A 23,258-nucleotide genomic window follows, 5' to 3' on the forward strand; every position below is an offset into this window, starting at 1 on the left:
GGCAAATGTGTACCCGGTGGGGTCTAAGTTTAAATGAAAGGAAAAAATTTCAGATAACGGAGACAAACATCCAAACGGAATGTTGTGGATGCCCTGCTCTTTTGAACCTTATTTTTTTAAAGGGCTTGGGTATACAGTATTATAGTCCAACGTAGGCTAAGGAGCAGATTAAAGTTCTTAAGAGCTTTAACTTCCATTTTCATGTGTTCTCCCTGATTTTATCAGTTTCCATTTGTCTTGTCCCTTGGGCACCCATATCACCTCTTCAGTGCCTTTGAGGTTTAAATTATCGTAAGTTATCTCCAAAGGCTACCTTATCTCCCTCTTCTTCTTTGCTGCTTATGGTGGTGTTTTGTTTTCTGTTTATTAAGAAATGAAAAAAAAATATTGGAAAGTCTCTGGAGACGCATTATCCTCCCCAATTTTACTCAGTCTTAGCAGTTGGAATATGAGTATGTTCAGATCTCAAGCAGTATTTTTTCTTCTCTAGTTAAGAAATTTCTAATTCTTATGAATCATCTGGACTTGAGTCTGTTTTATTAACCATATTTTTAAAATTTAAAAGAGAAGAAAGGAAATATTGGGCATATTTGCACGTTATTCTAAAATACATCCCCACTCCAGCTACCCGGGAATTAAATTATCCTTCAGAAGTCACACTCCTGTCTCTTTAACAAACGGCCAGCGACGAGGGGGCGGGCCTCGGCAGCATCGAAGGTTCTGATTGGTCCTGCCGGCAGGAAGTGGGCGGGGAAGTGTGGCGCGGCCGCTGTCCAGGGCTGCCAGGGAGAGGCCGGCGGTGCCAGGGGCGGCGACGGGTGCGGGCGCGGTGCGGCTCAGCTTCCCTCCCGGCGCGTGTAGGCGCCGGCCCGCGAGCTCACCATGGCGGAGAGGGCCTTGCCGAACCCCTACGCCGACTACAACAGGTCGCTGGCCGAGGGCTACTGCGACGCCGCGGGCGCGGTGAGTCGGCCGGGCCGCGGGGGTGTGAAGAGCGCCTGAGGCGCCCGGGGCCCGTCCAGGCTGCAGGAAGGCGGGCGGCCGGTGCGCTGCGAGCTCGCACGCGCCGAGGCCGAGGAGCGCTGCCGCTCGCGGATGTGAACTGTGGGCCCTGTAGTTTCCGTTCCTAACGACCTGACGCCGCGGCCATCGGAGCGCTGAACTGTGCAGCAGGCCGGGCGGCCGGAGGGCGAGCCTTCCAGGCGGCGAGCGCCGGGCGGCCTGCGTGTGCGGGGCGCCCACGCCGAGTGTACGCGTCCCGCCCCCGGCCCTCCTGCCCCGCGGCTGCCCGCGAGCCCCGCCCCCGCCCGGGGAGGCCCGCGAGACGGCGGGCCTGGGGGGCGTAGCTGTCGAGAGGACGCGCAGGCCTTTTTAAGAACTCTTGGTTGAGAAACCCTAAGAATGAGTGAGGTGGAAGTGAGCTCTTTAGGGGCCCACACGTGTTTTCTTTAATTTTGCCGGTTCGCTTCATGAGAAAGCCTTTCAGGTGGGGCGCAGTGGCTGCGCGATCTCGCGTCTGCCCGGCTCCCTCGGTGCGGCGCGCGTTCTCTCCCTGGAGCGCGCGTCACGGTGGATTAACGTGGGTCGGTGATGCGGGCGGCAGGGCTGAAGGGTGGAGAAGAGTCGTGGCCTAGAAGGCTAGCAAAGCGCAGACAGTGAGTCAGTCTGAGCCTTTGAAGACCGAAATTGAACTGCCCCAACGAAGCTGCTTATGCTTACCTTGAGGTCACATGGCTTCCCGTTGGCCGTTTGGACGTGCGTTCTGCCCAGCTCTGCAGATCCCGAAGCTGAAGAGTTTGTCTTGTCTTGCAGGAGGACAGGCCGCCTCATGCTCACTTGGCAAGGAGAACACTTGAGGATGGATCCTGAGGGCAGAAGCCTTCAATAAAATTTGGCTCACTGTTTAGGCTGTTTGTAAATTAAATGCTTCTTACAAATTTAACTCCCTTTCTAAGGGAGAAAAAAGGTATTCATAAATTTAAACTCTGGCCCAAAAATAATGTAATTTATTGCCTAACACATGGTTTTTGGACAGATTCCGGAAAGAAAGTAGTGCACCAGTTCTAAAATTGTTGAATTTTGAACGCCAAGGATCAGACCCTGGAGAGCTGGCCTCCTTAATTTAATACAGATTTCAATAAGGAACTGGTTTGTTTTCTGGCATCTGTCAGGAAAAGGAGCTTTTAGAGACTCGTCAAATTATTGCTAGAGTTAGAATAATTTTGTAGTCCACCACAAGCAATCAGTATTCTCAGGCAAGTCACCTTTCTTAAATGCAGTTATGTGCCACATAGAAAGTAACCTCTCTTCCTGAGGCTAAGGTGTTCTCGTTATTCCTGGTCTCTTAAAGGAAGGCGAGGCAAGAGGATAGATTATCCATGATCTATGAACAGAGGGTGATATGTCCTCGCGGAGATGCACTTTTCTATCTCATTGAGATTTATAGACCTTTCAAGACTTGTTGAAATCTTAACCTCTTGGCAGAAATTGTTAAATAATGGGAGTGTGTCCGTCAACCAGTGTGTTTCTTCTTCACATTATGAAATAAAGGAGCACAGAGGTGCTTCAGAATAAATAATCCAGAGATGGCTGGGAGTCTGATTTGCCTTGTCAGAAATGATCTTCAGAAGTAAAATTTAATATCTTTTATTATTATTAATGATTCTGACACTGCCTTCTTTTTTCACTGTTAAGATGCCCTTTATATTTATTTTTTTGCTTGAGGAAGATTCGCCCTGAGCTAACATCTGTGCCAGGCTTCCTCTATTTTGTATATGGCTTGCTGCCTCAGCATGGCCACTGATGAGTGGTGTAGGTCCATGCCTGGGAACCTAACCCAGGCTGCCAAAGCGAGGCACACCCAACTTAATCTCTAGGCCACAGGGCTGGCCCTAAAGATTCCCTCTTAAAAAATGAGGTGGCAGTGCTAACAGGTGGTGGTTAGGTTTGTTTTTACAATCCTCAATGGTGAAATACAATGTTTGTATCCTTGTAGTGATCCCAACATTGTTTTGAAACTTTGCTGCTTTGTCAGATCCAAACCTGGGAATCGCAGGAGATTCCTAAAATTACTGAGGGATGTGTCAAAGTGACCTTTTAAGACACTTCATGATTCAGTGTAGACAGAACTTTCAAAAGGTTTTTTCAGTTGCCTTAGGACAGATAGCGTAATGATTGCGTGGGCCTCACAGTTTGCCTGGCATCTGGGGCCTTCATATGGATGTCACTAACCCACAGCCCAGCCTTAGTGTGCTTGCAGTCCATGTCCGAGTTGTTACTTGTGACTGACCCTTGGACTGCTTAAAATAGTGAAAACATCAATATTTACATCCTTGAGTGGGAAAGACCTGAGACACACCATCTCATTTGATCCTCAGAGAACCTTTTGGAATTGGTGGGGCAGGTGTTATTATCCTGACGTACAGAAGTCACTGAACATGAAGAAGCTATGAGTTGAGCAAGACCGCTGGGCTCTTAGCGGGTGAGGGTGCAGCCAGGCTGGCCGCCTGCAGCGTGTGTGAGGCCGGCTCTGCGGGTGCTGCTGGGCCTGGGCGCTTGATGCCAGGTCCACTCTTTCCGCTCTGCTGGAGGCTCCTGATCTCTGTGCATTTGTTTTGCTTTTCTTATGCTGCTTCTACAGTTTTTAAAAAATGTTTATGCATTTTCGTATAAACGGATTTTTATAAATGTTTATCCTCATTTTTTAAATAACAAAAGCAACTAGAGTGTTTCTTTAGGGAATTAACATTGCTGCTGCTTGAATACTAAAAATTCAATGGCTTGAAAACAGCAAACATCTGATTTGTGCTTAATTCAATAAAATGACTTATTGTAATAAAAAATATTGGTTTTAATAATAGATCATCCGTATTAGTTGGAAATCATTGTAAGCCAGTTTATCGTTGGTGGTCTTTAGTATTCAATTAAAAGTTTTATGTAAAACATGTAAGTTACAACAAAAATATTTCCTGCCTTGAGTAGGAAAGCATAGTACTACTTGTAAGTTTTATTAATTTGTTGTTTAAGAATAAAATAATTGTCTACTTCTCCCAGGCAGGAAAATATGGCCTAAGTACTAAGTATCCTCCTATCTTTGACAACCTGTGGTCCAGGAAATTGAGTGGCTCATAATTTTTGACATTTGTTTTCCCCTTAACATCCACAGCTGACTGCTGAGTTCTCACAACGCTTGAACAATAAGATTCGAGAGCTGCTTCAGCGAATGGAGAGAGGCCTAAAGTCGGCGGATCCTCGGGATGGCACTGCCTACACTGGCTGGACAGGTAGGAGGTGCTCCTGGGGAGCTGGCATACGCACTGTGGAGGGGAGCCACAGCAGTTCCTTCCCAGAGCGGTCTGCCAGATGCTAGAGTCTGACAGGCTTCCTGTGGCTGCACCTGAGTGAGTGCTGCCAGGAGAAGCTTCGCTCTTGGCCTCACCTGGCTGTCCTCTGGGTTTTCAGCAGTGCTCTGAGTTTGGGGCGGGGTGAGCACATTCACAGCATTTGTATTTGACACAAATTTGGACGGCTGCTGTACTTGTGGGGAGAAAAAGTGATGTTCAGCATTAGGTAGTTAATTTGGAGATGGAATTTCAATGAGAAGAGTTGGAAAAAGTCCCAAAAGAGAGTGCATAAAACAAACGTGAGGAGACTTTATCACAGGAAATAAAACATTTCCAGAAGTGTCAGTTTTTAAAGAGTTACCACATAACAGGGATCCATACAGGAGCACAGGGTAAAGTAGATTCCGTGAACCTATCCTTCCAGATAGTCGTTGCGGTTGGTTTGCATCCACTGTTTGCCTGTCATTGAGAGGCTGGAGAAAAGTTGGGAAGAAATAGTACATTGGTGTCAAAAAGGGTGAGAGAAACCAAAGAAGGAAAGTTGAAGAACTGCAGTGAGTTTCCCAATGTAGAGAGACAGGAAGACAGCTTTATGATGTTGAAGAAAGCACAGTTTAGAGACTGAGGGTTCCCTGGTTACTCTGAGAAGTGGACAAGAAGGAACAGATTTTCAGCTTAAGGATTTTGATTTTAAGGCAGTCGTGCTTGTCATAAAATGCAGGTTCCTGAGCCTCACAGCAGAGATTCCAATTCTCTGGGTCTTGGGCAGGGCCAAGGGATCTGCCTTTTGCAAGCCTCACCTCAGCAGTCCTGATGCTGATGGTCATCCATGGACTGCACTTTTTCAGTTTTTTATGACAGGAGTTTACTAATAGCAGTCCTCTGTCAGTAGAGGCAGTTGATTCTGTCCGTCCTTCAGAGCATGGGAGGGCACATAAAATCAAGAGTTAAATCATAATCTCTCAGGGACGTTTAAGGTCAATATTTTATGAAATAAGACAAATGGACTAGGTAATATTAGGCTGTCTCTCTCATAGTTTTATGACTTTTGTGGATTTTAGAAGCTTAACAGAAGAAATGTTAAGAAGAGAATAAAATGAAAGTCCTTCAAGGGGGATGTTATAACAACAGTTGTCGTTGATTATCTTCCCTGCTCCAGGTGGCTCTAATTGATAATTGAGCTCTTTAATGAACATTACTGTTCTTTATTTAAAATTACAAGAATGTGAATAAAAGAACAAGTACAATGCACAGTTATCTTTACCTTTCTCTTGATTTCCATGTTGTAATAAGGCACAGACTTATAGCTCTTTTCCTAATGTATTTGGAGTTTCTGTTTTGTCATTCCTGGCAAAAAAGGAGACTGAGACAGATGGCCAGATTTAATTCCGTAACTGATTAAAAAAAGAATGCTTTAAACCTTTAACTCGACGTCCAGGTGAGCTTATATGATTACATAATATAAGGCACCTTGCTTTAGGTGGGAAGGAGGGGGAATTGATTTCAAGTTTGAATTAATAGTTTGATGATGTTACAAAAAGCCATCAGTCAGGCTCCTCTATTGCCAGGGCTGGTTGAGAAACTAAAATTATACTTTCCTTGGAAATAGAAAACAAATTTCACTCCGAAGTAAAATGCAAGTTTGTCTAAATTTTTTAGCAGTATGGGGTTTCCGGCATCCTCTGCTTTGAATTGCCAATGTCCTTCAACTTTTTATCCTTAAGTATCTATGACACTCATTACTGGTTCCTGGAAACAGCTTAAATGGCAAATTGGCATACTAAGCAGTTTAGGATGTCTTCAGTTGCTGGTTCTTTTATGATGTAGCATAAAATCTAGATAAATTTGCTAATGGCTTTCAAGGCAGGGTTCCTAATGTCTTCTAATAAGCACTGTTAAAAAGCCATTATTCCCACATAAAATGGACTGTCTCCTCCAGTGTTTCGATAAGTAAAATGCCTTCCTGTGCCAGTGTTGAGAAAATCTGAAAAGCATAAAACTCTGAGTTGCGTAAGAAACTAATGCTGATTCAACCACAGAAAATCACAATGTTAGTACCTTCTCCCATTGTGTTCTATCTTACCAAGTGTCATCTGTTCACAACTGCAATTTTATTACTAAAAAACACATTCACAAAGGGGCCAGCCCAGTGGCATAGTGGCACACTGCTTTGGCGGCCCAGGGTTTGCAGGTTTGGATCCCAGGCATGGACCTACACACTGCTCATCAAGCCATGGTGTGCCAGTATCCCATGTACAAAATGGAGGAAGACAGGCACAGATGTTAGGTCAGGGCCAGTCTTCCTCACCAAACAAAAAAGAAGAAAAAATGCATTCACAAACATGTTAATACAATAAAAATACTTGGTGTTGTGTTTCAAAGCAATGTTTATATTGTTATGTATAGATTTGTATGTTACTTTGTGTGTATCCCATGTTGTCTTTCAAAAAGTGATAGTTTTTAGAAAACAGGGATTATATTTCTTTAACTTTATTCAGCACAAAATTTAGGGTCATAATTTTTTAAGTATTAATTTATTGTTTGCTCTTGTTGCTAACTTGTCCAAAATTACATTACTTTAGGAGACACTAGTTCATTGTAGAAAATCTTTAGAACTTTGTTTCTTTCTTCAACATTGATATTTATTGAACATTTGTCAGTTTACAGTCAAAGATTTTGCAAGTTATCGTTATATTATTACATAGTTTGTATGAGAAAACTGCATGATTATTACAGTTAGTTAGAACTTTAAATTACTGTCCGATTTTGTTAAGTTTCATTCCCCGGTAGAAGTATGATCTGATAGTCAGTTGTGATTCGTATAGGCTTAGGATTTGGAAAAGGAGTAGGTTCGGCTGCATCTACCCAGAAGAATCAAAATTACGGTGGCTTAAGTGAGAAGTTTATTTTTCTCTCATGTAAAAGACGGCCAGGGGCCAGCATCAAGGGCTGGTATAGTGGCCTCAGGATATCAGTATGACCGAAGCTCTTTTCTGCTCCATCCTCCCTCAGCCACCAGCTTCTACGTCTTGGCTAGATAGCTGCTGAAGATCCAGCCATTGCATCAGCTTTTTAGGCTGCAGGAAGGAAGAAAAAGTAAAGAAAAATGCATTCTTTCCCTTTAAAAAGACTTTCTGAAAGTCCCACTCAGCATTTCAATTCTACTTACTTTGCATTGGCTGGAACATAGTCACCTGTTAGCAAGGAAGGATGGTAAATGTAGTCTGTTAGCTGGGTTCTATTACTAAAGGAAAGGGGAGAGTGGATTTTGAGATAAGACCAAGCATGAGTCATTTGGCTAACAAGCCCCAGTTTTTTCATCTGTAAAGGGATCTCTAACTTCCATCCACTTTTTTGGGAATTTTTGTCTATAAAATATTTTTAAATTTGCTGAGCAATATTTTTCCTGCTCTGTATTTCTAGTGAAACTCATATTTGGATTTTGATTCAAAACGCCTTTATTCATTTTGAATTTTTTTTCTTCATTTCAATAAGTAATAGTCTCTTTGTACAGCCTGCCATAGAGAGAAAGTAATACAGGAAAGCCAATAATTTTTCTAGAGGTAAGTATAACTTAAATTTAGAAAGACTACAGCTGGTCCTAGACTTAAGGCTGTGAAACACGAATGCTCTCTCTGCCTGATTAAGCAGCTCTCTGCGCCCCCATCCCTTCCTCAGACTCCTGTTTGCTTACCACAGGATGATAAGAAAGCAGCGAGCTAGGCTGCCCGGCTTCCTGATGCCTCAGTTGTGCTGAGCCTACACTTGTCTCTGTGGTTCACTTGACGCTGAAAGTGAGTTTTAGTGAAGATAGGCAGGGCCCGTTTGTTTTTAATGTTGCATCTGTACTTAAAACTGAAAATCTGGACTCCCATCATTTTTTCCCATTTTTTATCTTTTCAGCAAAAATTGAGACTGATAGTGACAGGGTCCTTCCTAGAATTTCCACTGGAGCACCTCAGTGTTTTATGTGCTTCAGAAAACCCTGTGCAGAATGCCTTGTTGGTAAGGGGGATACACACAGGTTTAAGTAGAAATTTAAAAGAAAGCAACCATTGCTTTAGAAAATACTGTACGTTCACTTTATAAACTATTTTACAACTGAAATGTCTTGGCTTTTATTTTAAAATGGAAGTAGAAGATATCATACAGTGATGGGAGTGGTTACCATAGGTTTTTAATAGGATTCAGACATCATTTTTGCTGAAGCCTATGTAGTACGCCTGTGGTTTGTCATAGAGCTGTTGTACAAGCTGTATTCCTGACTTTGAGGTAAAATGCCTTGGCCTTAGGAAAGAAAGGAGCAAAGAGTTTAAAAGTCTCACAGCCATCTCCTATTGGCAAATGAGGCCGATATTGCCATAAGTCACTCTGGTCTGTCTCATGCTTATCCAGGAATGAAGTGTTATGAATAATCAATTTTTCAGGCAGTAATTGAGTGTTAACAAATTATTACTATACATTAATTTTCAAAAACAAGAATTCAATACTTCAGTGATAAAATATACTGAATAAATTTTTCTTTCCCAAGGGAATGAGGATCATCAATATGTAGTTTTGTGATCATTTGACTGTTGAAGGACAGTAGAGATTAAAACATGATTCTTGTCAATAAAATGTTACTTGGATTGACATTTGAATGACAGGAGCCAGAGAGTGTGTTTGTGTATACGAGTAACTGATGTTCTATGCCAGGCATCACTCTAAGTGCTTTGCATTAATTAACTGATCTAAATCTCAGAACAGCTCCATGGCATGGATACTATTCATACCCCCATTTCACAGTTGGGAAAACTGAGGCAAAGTGAGGCTAAGTCCCTGTTCAAGGTTACGGAGCCAGTTAAGTGACAAAGTTAGGATTCAACCCAGCAAGCCTGGCTTCAGAGCCCTGCTCTTTACCCCGTGAGGGAGTGTGTGCGCGCCTGCATGTGTGCGCGCGTTTAGGCTCCGCTTCTCCCTTTGGGTTTACTCCATACACTTTATAAGTGAAGATCTACACATAAGCTATAAGATGGAGTAATTTGGGCAATGACAACATGATGATACTCGGACTGTACAAAGTTTTTAGAAACGGTTAATGACTAGTCAGTTTTAAGTGTTTAAAAAAAATCAGAATAAGCCTGATGAAACATGAAAGGAATTTGGAAAGAAGGAGGGAAACAGGGCTTGTTAGCCAGGCAGGAGTACTTACTGTTTAAAAGTCTGTGGGGAAAAAGTTATTTGGGATTGGACATAAAGTAAACCCTGGAAGATTTATGGGCGTTTGCAGCTAGAAAAATGAAACGTCCAGCATTGTTCTATAGAAAGTATTTTCCCCTTCCTAATCCTGAATTAATAGATTCATTGTGGTTCCAGGATCGAGTATTGACTGGGCCAAATCAGAAGCTGTTCCTCATAATTGCTTGTATTTGAAAAGGCTTATTGAGGATCTTCTCATGTGAAATATCACCCATAGTCTGAAGTCAAACCATAGCTCTTGGAGCTGTTAATAAGCGGTATTCTAAGTGAACTGCCTCAGTTCGTTTCACCAAAATCCTTCCTTACAAAATTTAGTACATTGAAGTGTAATGCATCATGATGTTGATGTATCACATGTGCCAGGAATAAGCATTGGGTTGCTCATTCTCAGCCTTACTCCTGTCCTGGTAGATTTACGAGAGTCCTTTACAGTGTGTCCTCGCAGCGTGGGAAGCATTTGGTTCTTTAGGTGCCCCATCAGGAAGTGTTCTGTGTATCTGCACATAGCAGCCGACGGTGCAGAAAAATAGCAGGCATGGAGGCCCCTTAGGATCAGACCTGATGGCCAGCACTAATTGGTCCTAGGTGGTATCCAGGGATCTCTGGGGACTCGCGAGAGCATAACGCCACCTGCCACTGGGCTGCACTGGGTTTTGTCCCAGGGAGATCGTGGGTTCTAGCGGGGAGGGGGTTTTAAAGTGCCTTACAAAATGGGAAGCATGACACACTGGTGAGGAATTGTTATTATAAAGGATTCAATGAGCAGATGAGATAGTCTTACTTTAGAAATGAGCATTTAATACAAAGGATTGCTTCCCATGCAGATAACAGTAGAAAAGTCACGTAAACCCTGTGGTGGCCGACCTCGCAAGTCCTTGTGAGAAAGTGAGGGAAGGCAGGCTGGCCCTCATTTATTTTGTTTTCCCCACTCCTAACTGTGATGATTCCTAAGGGAAGTGATGTTCAGCTCACACTTGGAAAAAATACTCACAAGACTCTGGGGGCTTTAGTTCTCAAAGACGCAACCCAGTCTTCTCTAACCGACCTACAAAGTTAATGAGGCTCAGATCAGCATATATTTCCTCTTTTCAAGTATTAGATAACATTTCAAATAAGAGGATATGCAGCATAATCCCTGGAGTAATATTAACTTGCACTCTAAATGCAAGTCATGAAAGTGTTTCAAGATGCCTTTCCTCTCATCTGCCAAATGTATAGCCTTTGAGCTTTAGCCTGCGAGTCTTAGTTTCTGCTGATACCAGACTTATTTGAAAGGAACCACTCAGGCCAGGTGTCTTTTCTTTGCAATTTGATCTTATTAAGTCACTCTTCATTAGAGCCAGCATTTCAATGTCTAGTCTGAGCTCTGACCAAGTGTCCTTCACCTTCAAGAGAAGCACCTGTGCCTGCCAGCCCACGCTGGTGGGACAAGCACAGGGAATCAAGGACGTGGATCTACACTGGCTTTATTAACGCCCATCACAGTGAGCACTAGGTGCATGAAGGCACCAGGGGTGCCGCCTGCTTCCTTTCTGCCTGCACTTTATGTGGTGTTGATGTCATTGTACTGTAGCTTATTTTAAGTTGCTATGACACAGGCTTGAAACAACAGCAGGGTTTAGATGCCACCAGTGTGCTTGGGTGAGGCACAGAGAGCAGGATCAGAGTAGGTAGATGAGAAGAACTGGCAGGAGGGCAAGAAAGAAGCCATATCTAAGCAATTTGATTTTTACAGACAGCTGGGGCCGTGTCTTGTCGTTTTTCATTCCGATTAACTTCAGCACTTAACACAGTTGGTGCTAAATAAATATGTGTTGAATGAATGAATGAACAAACTGAGAGTGTCCTGCTTACTACTCTAGCTACCACCTGTGCAAACTAAAAACAGTAACTTAAACACAGCTAGGTGGAATGGGGAAAGAGTGGGAATTCAACTCGTTTCGTGTCTGTTAGAATGTGAAAGGATCAATCAATAAGATCTCTTCCCCTGCCTCCTGTGATGCAATTGAGAAGTGAACTCAGAAATTAGATAGGGCTCCGGATATCCACTTTATAATTGGTGAAGCTGGATAAAGAGCAGACTGTTTAGACCTTCTTGCCCCCTGCCTTGAACTTACCTCCCCAGACTCAGTCAGAGCATCGTGACAGCCCACGGTGTGGGTACCGCAAGAAACAGGAGATGGAAGGGAGAGCCTGAGGATAGGGAGACTCCCAGGAAGTTCAGGGGAGACGCCACATGGCTGCCATGGAGGGAACCGTTTTCCAGCCTCTCCAGTCAGAGGAACCAGTGCCGGCGAGAGGCAGGGAGCAGGAAGGGACTATGGTTCCCTCTGTGTTCTCTGTCCCTTTAGGCCGGGCATTAGAGATGAGATGAAGCCACTCATTCGGTACTCATTGAGGTTCCATTGGGCATTCAGGGTTGGATATTTATTGAGTAGTTACTGTGGGCTGAGGACTGTTGTAATGATTACCACGATTCACAGTAACTATGGAGTAGCTATTGTTATTTCCATTTACATATAAAGATGCTCGGGCACAGAGAGGTTTAGTAAATGGGTTAAGATCATACAGCTAGTATGTGATAGAGCCCAGGCTTCAATCCCAGACAGCGATTCTTGAGCCCGTGCGCTCAATCACTCTGTGCTGAAGGATTTATCATCTGTGATGGTGGTCTGATAAAGGACTAGGAGCGCATCCCAAGTGGACAGTTATGAAGCAGTACACGCAGAGCACTGAGGGAAGGAGGGGGAAAGTATGATGTCTCCTTTCTGTTTTTAATCTCGTTTCCTATTGGATAGTCAACTCTGGAAATAGATAAAGGAGGAAAGAAGACACATCTTCAGAGTGCTCATTTGCCTCTTTAGTTTCTTTTCCACTCCTTCGTTTGGGGCAACATTATTAAATTAAGGGTGTGGCGTCACAGCTAGTTTCCTCCCTGGAGTATCGGTATTAACAGTCCTGGAGGATTTGGAAAGCCAGCAGCTCACACTGCTCGGCTTTAATCAGACGACCGGGTGAGTGGACTAGTCAGTGCGGTGTCACACAGGGGCTTTGTGGAGAGCACTGCGCCCAGTACCAGCGGCCACTGGGAATGGGCGTCCTGCCCTAGACAAGTGTGGTTTTGTTGAAGAAATGGAAATGCACATGCTCACTGACTCACAAAATTGAGACACAGTTACAAAACAGCGCATTAGAAAATACCAGGTGATCAAACTGCATGGGGCCAATGAGAGAAAACTTTTACTTCTTATGTTTTCATAAATCTGAAAGGAAAAAACATAGTAATTGATGAGCTTTTAAAGTTTCAAGTAGGGAACAGTTTTTTGAAACAGATCGGAACAACTCATCACCCCTTGTTTAGGGAGTTCCTGTCTCCATATCACTCAGACTGTCGAGACCTGTTCTGGGTGTTGGCTGAGCGTCTCCAGTGGCTCCGGAGAGTTACCATCTGAGCATGACCTTTCCCACCACTGCACATGCAGGGAGTCTTTAAAAGCCGCTGGTCTACAAGGAAATGGGTTGCAGAGCTGAAGGTCCATGGCAGGGTTTTACAACAAATAATGAGAAGTGATCTCCAAATGCAGAATTACGGAGAAGTGTTTGGGGAGGCTCATACATCTGGGGAGATTTTTATCATCTCCGTGTATGTCTAAGACACAGCAAGGTCTTGATTGGTCAAGATGAAGAGAACTAACGATCTCTCAGAAATTCAAAGGCTTGGTATTAATTACTTCTCAACAGCTGAGTATATTTATAGTACTACTGGGGATAAGTAGCTGAGTAAGGAAATTGCAGAGTTTGAGGTGTCCCTAAGCAGTTTACCCTCCCTTCTCAGAGTAGGAGCTACAGAAGGAAGCAGAATAGAAAAATCTAGTTCAGAGTTTCTGTACCGAAAGCCAGATGGATTCCTGTTACAGCAGAATTTATTTGGTCCTCACAGTATATATTTTTTTCTTCCAAGTAGATTAGTTGTCAACATTTCAAAATAAGAGCTCTGTAGGATGAATTCTGAGGCAGCAGCAGAATCCCTGAGCTGCTTACACAGAATGGCATCTGCCCCTGGTGCTCAGAGCAGTGCTGGCTTGGCACCTTCTGCAGTGGTGGAAGAGCTCCTTTGCTGTCCACCAGTAGCCGCCAGCCACATGTGGCTCTTGAACATGTGAAATGTGGCTAGCGTGACTGAGAAACCAAATTTTAAGTTTTGTTTACTTTTAATTAACTTAAGTTTCTGCAGATACCTAAGTTTAGAGGCTGTCACGTTGGCCACTGCAGTTCTGAGCAGCCAGAAAGGCTCTAGGAGTTACAAGATCAAAGTGATTGGTGTCTGAGTTTCTTCTGGCCGCTCAGACCACAGTGGAGGTGATAAGTGGGTTCTTGGTTTTTTTTTGAAATCAAGAGCAACTCCCCCTGCATTGGATTGATGAGTCTTCTGGTCCAGCTGCTCCTGAAGTACATTGGGGGATCATTAACTACTTGGGTTAACGTTCCTCGCACATTTGGAGCACGTTGGTCTAGCCTCTCTTCCCTGAACTCTTGACCCGTAGATCCAGCTGCCTCCTTGACCTCTCCACTTGGGTGTCTAATGTACGTCTCAGGCCTGACTTGGCCAAGCTTTGGCTCCCCTCCACCTCCTCTCCACTGCCAGGCCCCACGTTAGGTGCTTCTAGTGCACACCCATATCTGGCGTTCCCTCTGCTTCTGGGCTCCTGGGAGGATTAGGCCTCAACCATGTTGTAGTTAGGTGCAGCTACCTGTTCTGGTCCAGGGGCTGCAGGTGGAGGTCGCAGGTGTCACTCCCAAGCCAAAGCATGTAGTTGCTTCTCTGATGCCCTCTATCATACTTCATGTGGTATATGTGTCTGGGAGCCGTTTCCCTCATACAGTCCTGCACATTCAGGCCCATCTAGGAGGACCTGGACTAACACAAATGGCCAAATTTATCTTTGAAAAATGCTTTTTTCGAATACTACTCCTCTAAACCAACAATAGATTAGCATCAAACCTGAATTTCTGTGTCTGGTTTTTATCAGTTTGTATCCTGAGGAGTACAGCTTTATTAAGCGGGCCTTGAGCTAGGCTTCTTGTCCATAGGAATTCGATCAGGTAATTCCACCACCTGGACTACTCTCTGCACTTGCTCCGTTTCAGTCTTCCCACAGAGGGAGCTCCCTTTCAGTCCACACCACCCATACTTGCTCCTCCTTAATGGTGTTTTTCCCTGGAAGGGAGGGGATATTCTGCCCACATCCGTCTCTTCTTTCTCCACCAAGTCAGCTTCTAAGGATGTGAATAACTAAAGAATTAACATGCTATTTCTGAAAAGATTACTGATTTCGTATACATGATTCCTTTTTTTTTTTTTTTTGGGGCGAGGAAGATTGGCCCTGAGCCAACATCACTTACCAGTCTTCCTCTTTTTTTTCTGCCCCTCCCCAAAGCCTGAGTACATAGTTGTATGTCCTAGTTTAGTTCATTCTAGTTCTTCCATGTGGAATGCTACCACAGCATGGCTTGATGAGCGGTGTGTAGGTCCATGCCTGGGATCCAAACTGGTGAACCCTGGGCCACTGAAGTGCAGCCTGCGAACTTAACCACTCGGCCACGGGGCCGGCGTCCATATACTTGATTATAAAAGGCACTTCATTCATTGATTGTTACTGGTGTTACTTAAATTTATCTGTATTTGCATGTAAAACCAAGGTGGTATACCTATAACAACTTTCGTTTTTCCCCTTTGGGAAATGACGTAAGACCATCAAAATAGGAATAATCTCTGGTTCCTGAAGGAAAGTACTCATTACCTAACAGAACATAACTTAAACACATGTTATCCCAAATACTTTATTGATCACCTTTAATGATTTTAGGATTAATGGGAAAATAATAAATTAGATTTTGCTTTATTCGTTTCTCAGCATATCTCACTTCATATGGATTACTTTCTCTTCTAAAATGCGTCAATATGTTTAAGTGATATGTATGAGCAAATCTCACAAGATGGTAAAATTCAGACCAAAAAGCATTAGTTTTGATAGCGTATGACAGTAGTTATCATGGAATGGGCCAGCTAAGAAATAAAAGAATATTTAACTCAAATTTTATACCAACGAATGTGTCAAAACTCATCCAGAGTCATAAAAAGAGGGGGAGTGCTCTCATTTAAAAGAATAATGATAATTCCAAAATCTAAAACAATCTCTGGCAGATTTTTACAATTAAATACAATCAAAATGTAAATTTCATTGAAGTCTTTTTCTGGTCTGGAAGAAAAGGTAGAAGGGTAGAAGAAAGAGGCAAATCTCCATTATTCAGCTTTTTGCTTAGCAAACAGTATTGAAGAAAATTTTGTCTGCTACTCAAACTTAAGCCCAAGAATACTCTTGATTAAGTAGCATATTCTGTGATGAAAAAGAAAACATTAGAAAGATTTAACTCCATACATATCTCCTACCTACATTCAACTCCATCCAATGTGGAGCCTCATGACCAGTCTTGATGGTGGTTCTCCTCGAAGCCAGCAGAGTGTTCTTCCTCGTTATTTTAAGTGCCCTGTAGAGAATAGAATTGTGTTTGGGGATGAGTCTATGAATGGATACAGCTGATCTTCCCTCGCAGACCTGGCCCTCCCCTAGAGGAGTTTGCCATCTCTGGATGGCGCCATTGCCCACCTAGCTGTTGAAGCTGAACACCTGGGAGTCATTTGGACATCTCCCCATCCGTCATTCCCCACCAGGTTCTGTCGACTTCACCTTCTAGACAGATAGCTTTCCACTTCAGTCTCGCTTCACCTCTGCTGCAACCACCCTCTCTGGTTCGCATGCCTGAAGCATCCTTCTGACTGCTCCTCCTGCATCCACCATTCTACACACTCCTTTCCAAACCTTATAGTGCAGTTACAGCGAACTTTTTTTTTTTAATTTTTATGGAGTTAATGATAGGTTACAATCTTGTGAAATTTCAGTTGTACATTATTGTTTGTCAGTTGTGTCGTAGGTGCACCCCTTCACCCTTTGTGCCCACACGCCACCCCATCTTTCCCCTGGTAGCCACTAATCTGTTCTCTTTGTCTATATTTTTTAATTCCCTCATATGAGTGGAGTCATACAGAGATTGTCCTTCTCTATCTGGCTTATTTCACTTAATATAATTCCCTCAAGGTCCATCCATGTTGTTGCAAATGAGACGAGTTTGTTCTTTTTTACAGCTGAGTAGTATTCCATTGTATATATGTACACCACATCTTCTTTATCCAATCATCTGTTGATGGGCAGTTACGTTGCTTCCATGTCTTGGCTATTGTAAATAATGCTGCAGTAAACATTGGGGTGCATTGGACTTTTGGGATTGCTGACTTCAAGCTCTTTGAATAAATACCCAGTAGTGGGATGGCTGGATCGTATGGTAGTTCTATTTTTAATATTTTGAGGAATCTCCATACTGTTTTCCATAGTGGCTGCACCAGTTTGCATTCCCACCAGCAGTGTATGAGGGTTCCTTTTTCTCCACAACCTCTCCAACATTTGTTACTATTGGTTTTAGATATTTTTGTCATTCTAATGGGTGTAAGGTGATATCTTAGTGTAGTTTTTTTTTTTAAATGTTATGATAGATTACAACCTTGTGAGATTTCAGTTGTACATTTTTGTTAGTCATGTTGTGGGTACACCACCTCCCCCTTTGTGCCCTCCCCCCACCCCCCCTTTTCCCTGGTAACCACCGATCAGATCTCCTTGTCAATATACTAACTTCCACCTATGAGTGGAGTCATATAGAGTTCGTCTTTCTCTGACTGGCTTATTTCGCTTAACATAATACCCTCGAGGTCCATCCACGTTGCTGTGAATGGGCCAATTTTGTCTTTTTTTATGACTGAGTAGTATTCCATTGTGTATATATACCATATCTTCTTTATCCAATCATCAGTTTCTGGGCATGTAGGTTGGTTCCATGTCTTGGCTATTGTAAATAATGCTGTGATGAACATAGGGGTGCAAGGGACTCTTGGGATTTCTGATTTCAGGTTCTTAGGATAGATACCCAGTAATGGGATGGCTGGGTCATAGGGTATTTCTATTTTTAACTTTTTGAGAAATCTCCATACTGTTTTCCATAGTGGCTGTACCAGTTTGCATTCCCACCAACAGTGTATGAGGGTTCCTTTTTCTCCACAACCTCTCCAACATTGGTCGCTCTTGGTTTTGGATGTTTTTGCCACTGTAACGGGTGTAAGGTGATATCTTAGTGTAGTTTTGATTTGCATTTCCCTGATGATTAGCGATGATGAACATCTTTTCATGTGTCTATTGGCCATATTCATATCTTCTTTTGAGAAATGTCTATTCATGTCCTCTGCCCATTTTTTGATCGGGTTGTTTGTTTTTTTGTTGTTAAGCCATGTGAGTTCTTTGTATATTATGGAGATTAACCCTTTGTCAGATAAGTGGCTTGTAAATATTTTTTCCCAATTAGCTGTTTTTTTGTTTCAATCCTGTTTTCCCTTGCCTTAAAGAAGCTCTTTAGTCTGATGTAGTCCCATTTGTTTATTCTTTCTATTGTTTCCCTCAACTGAGGAGTTATAGTGTCCGAAAAGATTCTTTTGAAACTGATGTCAAAGAGTGTACTGCCTATATTCTCTTCCAGAAGACTTATTGTTTCAGGCCTAATCTTTAGGTCTTTGATCCATTTTGAGTTTATATTGGTGTGTGGTGAAAAAGAATGGTCAATTTTCAATCTTTTGCATGTGGCTGTCCAGTGTTCCCAGCACCATTTGTTGAAGAGACTTTTTTTTCTCCATTGTAGGCCCTCTGCTCCTTTGTTGAAGATTAGCTGTCCATAGATGTGTGGTTTTATCTCTGGGCTTTCGATTCTGTTCCATTGATCTGTGGACCTGTTTTTGTACCAGTACCATGCTGTTTTGATCACTGTAGCTTTGTAGTATGTTTTGAAATCGGGGATTGTGATTCCGCCGGCTTTGTTTTTCTTGCTCAGGATTGCTTTAGCAATTTGCGGTCTTTTGTTGCCCCATATGAATTTTAGGATTCTTTGTTCAATTTCTGTGAAGAATGTTCTTGGGATTCTGATTGGGATAGCATTGAATCTGTAGATTGCTTTAGGTCGTATGGACATTTTAACTATGTTTACTCTTCCAATCCATGTGCATGGAATGTCTTTCCATCTCTTTATGTCGTCATCAATTTCTTTCAAGAAAGTCTTGTAGTTTTCATTGTATAGATCCTTCACTTCCTTGGTTAAGTTTATCCCAAGGTATTTTATTCTTTTTGTTGTGATTGTGAATGGGATTGAGTTCTTGAGTTCTTTTTCTGTTAGTTCATTGTTACTGTATAGAAATGCTACTGATTTATGTATGTTGATTTTATACCCTGCTACTTTGCTGTAGTTGTTGATTATTTCTAATAGTTTTTCTATGGATTCTTTGGGGTTTTCTATATATAAGATCATGTCGTCTGCAAACAGCGAGAGTTTTACTTCTTCGTTACCTATTTGGATTCCTTTTATTTCTTTTTCCTGCCGAATTGCTGTGGCCAACACCTCCAGTACTATGTTGAATAGGAGTGGTGAAAGTGGGCACCCTTGTCTTGTTCCTGTCCTCAGAGGGATGGCTTTCAGTTTTTGTCCATTGAGTATGATGTTGGCTGTGGGTCTGTCATATATGGCCTTTATTATGTTGAGATACTTTCCTTCTATACCCATTTTATTGAGGGTTTTTATCATAAATGGGTGTTGGATCTTGTCGAATGCTTTCTCTGCATCTATTGAGATGATCATGTGGTTTTTGTTTTTCGTTTTGTTAATGTAGTGTATCATGTTGATTTACTTGCAGATGTTGAACTATCCCTGTGTCCCTGGTATAAATCCCACTTGAGCATGGTGTATAATCTTTTTGATGTGTTGCTGTATTCGGTTTGCCAAAATTTTGTTGAGGATTTTTGCATCTATGTTCATCAGTGATATCGGCCTGTAGTTCTCCTTCTTTGTGTTGTCCTTGTCAGGTTTGGGGATCAGAGTGATGTTGGCTTCATAGAATGTGTTAGGGAGTTCTCCATCTTTCTCAATTTTCTGGAACAGTTTGAGGAGAATAGGTATTAAGTCTTCTTTGAATGTTTGGTAGAATTCTCCAGAGAAGCCGTCTGGTCCTGGACTCTTATTTTGGGGGAGGTTTTTGATTACCGTTTCTATTTCCTTACTTGTGATTGGCCTATTCAGATTCTCCATTTCTTCCTGATTCAGTTTGGGGAGATTGTAGGAGTCTAGGAATTTGTCCATTTCTTCCAGGTTGTTCAATTTGTTGGCATATAGTTTTTCATAGTATTCTCTTATGATCCCTTCTATTTCATTGGTATCTGTTGTGATTTCTCCTCTCTCATTCCTAATTTTATTTATTTGCGATTTCTCTCTTCTTTTCTTGGTGAGTCTGGCCAAAGGTTTGTCGATTTTGTTAATTTGTTCGAAGAACCAACTCTTTGTTTCATTGATCCTTTCTGTTGTCTTTTTTTTTTTCAATATCGTTTATTTCTGCTCTTATTTTTATTATTTTCCTCCTTCTACTGACTTTTGGCTTTGTTTGTTCTTCTTTTTCTAGTTCTGTTAGGTGTCGTTTGAGGTTGCTTATGTGAGCTTTTTCTTGTTTAGTGAGGTGAGCCTGTATTGCGATGAATTTTCCTCTTAGGACTGCTTTTGCTGCATCCCAAATGATTTGGTATGTCGTGTTCTCATTTTCATTTGTCTCCAGGTAATATTTGATTTCTTCTTTAATTTCTTCAATGATCCATTGTTTGTTCAGAAGCGTGTTGTTTAGTCTCCACATTTTTGCACCTTTCTCTGCTTTTTTCTTGTAGTTGATTTCTAGTTTCATAGCATTATGATCAGAAAAGATGCTTGATATTATTTCAACTCTCTTGTATTTATTGATGTTTGCTTTGGTTCCCAAAATATGGTCAATCCTTGAGAATGTTCCATGTGCACTTGAGAAGAATGTGTAACCTGCTGTTTTGGATGAAGTGTTCTATATATATCTATTAAGTCCATCTGGTCTAATTTTTCATTTAATTCTATTATTTCCTTGTTGATTTTCTGTCTGGATGTTCTGTCCATTGGTGTTAATGGTGTGTTGAGGTCCCCTACTATTATTGTTTTGTTGTTGATGTCTTCTTTTAGTTCTATTAAGAGTTGCTTTACAAATTTTGGTGTTCCTGTGTTGGGTGTGTATATATTTATAAGTGTTATGACTTCTTGGTGGAGAGTCCCTTTTATCATTATATACTGTCCCTCTTTGCCTTTCTTTATCTGTTTTGCTTTGAAGTCTACCTTGTCTGATATTAGTATAGTGACACCTGCTTTCTTTTGTTCATTGTTAGCTTGGAGTATTGTTCTCCATCCCTTCACTCTGAGTCTGTGTTTGTCTTTGGGGCTGAGGTGTGTTTCCTGGAGGCAGCATATTGTTGGGTCTTGTTCTTTGATCCATCCTGCCACTCTGTGTCTTTTGATTGGGGAGTTCAGTCCATTTACATTTAGAGTGATTCTTGAGATGTGGGGGCCTACCACTACCATTTTATGTCTTGTTTTCCGGTTTTCTTCAGTTTCCTTTGTTTCTCGTCCCATGGTTTAATCTGTTCTGTTGAAGAGCTGCTACTCTCTGTTGTTGTCCTTCTACTTATCTCCTCTGCTCTTGGTTTTGTAGCCCCTTTCCTTTTTTTGATTTTTCAGGAATGAGGGTTTTCCTGAGGATTTCCTGAAGAGGAGGTTTTGTGGCAATGAACTCCCTTAATTTTTGTTTATCTGGGGAAGTTTTTATTTCTCCATCATATTTGAAGGATATTTTTGCTGGGAAGAGAATTCTCAGCTGTAGGTTTTTGTCCTTCAGATTTTTGAATATATCATTCCACTCTCTTCCAGCCTGTAAAGTTTCTGCTGAGAAATCTGCTGATAGCCTGATGGGGGTTCCTTTGTAGGTTAGTTTCTTTTGCCTGGCTGTCCTTAGTATTTTCTCCTTGTCGTTGACTTTTGCTAGCTTCACTACTATATGCTGTGGGGTTGGTCTTCTTGCATTGATAAAGTTTGGAGATCGATTGGCTTCTGTCACCTGAAGATCCATCTCTCTCACCAGATTTGGGAAGTTCTCAGCCATTATTTCTTTGAATAGGCTTTCTGCCCCTTTATCCTTCTCTTCTCCCTCTGGTATACCTATAATCCTTACATTGCATCTCCTAATTGTGTCTGCTAATTCTCGGAGAGTTTCTTCATTTCTTTTTAGTCTTACTTCTCTCTCCTCCTCTGCCTGCAGCATTTCTATATTGCCATCTTCCAAATTGCTAATTCTTTCCTCCATATTATCGGCCCTACTGTTCAGTGCATCTAGATTTTTCTTAGTCTCCTCTATTGTGTTCTTCATTTCCAATATTTCTGTTTGGTTCTTCTTTATTGTATCAAACTCTTTTGTGACATAGCTCCTAAACTCGTTGAGTTATCTATCTGAATTCTCTCTTAACTCATTGAGTATTTTAATGATGGCTGTTTTGAAGTCATCATCATTTAGGTTATATATCTCATTTTCTTTGGGATTGTTTTCTGTGTATTTGTTGTTTTCCTTCTGTTCTGGAGATTTAATGTATTTTTTCATATTGCTTGATGTTGTTGATTTGTGCCTCCGCATAGATAGAGTTTAGTTGCTCCTTCCACTTGTTTCTGCTGCTGTGGTGGGGGAGCAGCTGATTATACTGCACCAACCAGGAACCCTATCCGCAGTTGCTAACTGGGCCTGGGCCCCTGCTCGTAGTCACAGTGGTCCTTTGGATTCCCTCTTCTGCCATGGGGGCCGTCACGGGGGGGGCTTCAGGCTGCTGGTGCCTACTGTTGCAGCCCACCTAGACGTGCTCCCTCCTTGGGGTCTGCAACGGTGTTATGGGCTTTTCCAGCGGCCGGGGGTAGGATCACTTATATTTGCCGCTCCGTCACTGTCGGCACCCACAAAATCTCACTTGTCCACTGTGGGTCGCAGCAGAGCTATTGGCATCTTCTACAGTCTGTGGTTAGCTCACCTAGCTATGCTACTTTTGTCCCGGGGTCTTCGAGCCTTGGGGCTGCTGGATGGGTGCTCTCTACTAGTGCTGTGCAGAGGCTTTCCCTGAGGCTGCTGTGAGCCTGTAGGGTTTCCCCCTAGGCTACGGAGCTGGGTCGCTGGAACTCCACCCAGCCCCAGTCCTGTTCCCCAGGAACTCGGGGAGCCCTTTTCCCTGTCTGGGGGATAGCCGGAGATCCTGATTTCAGTGGTAGCTGGTCAGCTGCTGCCCTGCCTGATATTCTCCTCTCCAGGACCCTCCCGGTGTTGTGGATGCTGGGCGTGGCCCCTCTGCTAATAGCAGACAGAGAGTTTTGTCTGCTGCCCAGGCAGAACTCTGGAGCTTCCCCTCCAGGCCGCAGGGCCGGCCTCTGGAGCTCCCCCCAGCCCCAGTCCTCTCCGAGATCTCCGGCAATCCCTTACCCCACGGGGCAGGCAACGGCAGCTGGGGGTCACCTCGCCCTCTGGGGTTCTCTCCGGGACTTTCCCGGAGTTGTGAATGCTGGGTATGGCCCCTCCGCTAATGGCAGACAGAGAGTTTTGTCTGCTGCCCGGGCGGATCTCTGGAGCTTCCCCTCTGGGGCACGGAGCCGGCCTCTGTA

General features: G+C 42.8%; 1 protein-coding gene across 2 annotated transcripts in view; it reads left to right on the forward strand.

The window, feature by feature from the left end:
- The first annotated feature begins 776 nt into the window (after nt 1–776).
- Nucleotides 777–23,258, forward strand: part of LANCL1 (LanC like glutathione S-transferase 1) — a 44,269-nt gene continuing 21,787 nt past the window's right edge. For both annotated transcript variants that reach the window (XR_006885781.1, XM_046643541.1), the window contains exons 1-2: nt 777–963; nt 4,166–4,283. Coding sequence is in view for 1 of the 2 variants with exons in the window: in XM_046643541.1 (XP_046499497.1) it covers nt 883–963; nt 4,166–4,283 (199 nt within the window). In the remaining variant the exon portion in view is untranslated. The remainder of the gene's footprint in view (nt 964–4,165; nt 4,284–23,258) is intronic.

The sequence above is a fragment of the Equus quagga genome, chromosome 17 (assembly GCF_021613505.1).
Source record: "Equus quagga isolate Etosha38 chromosome 17, UCLA_HA_Equagga_1.0, whole genome shotgun sequence".
NCBI lineage: Eukaryota > Metazoa > Chordata > Mammalia > Perissodactyla > Equidae > Equus > Equus quagga.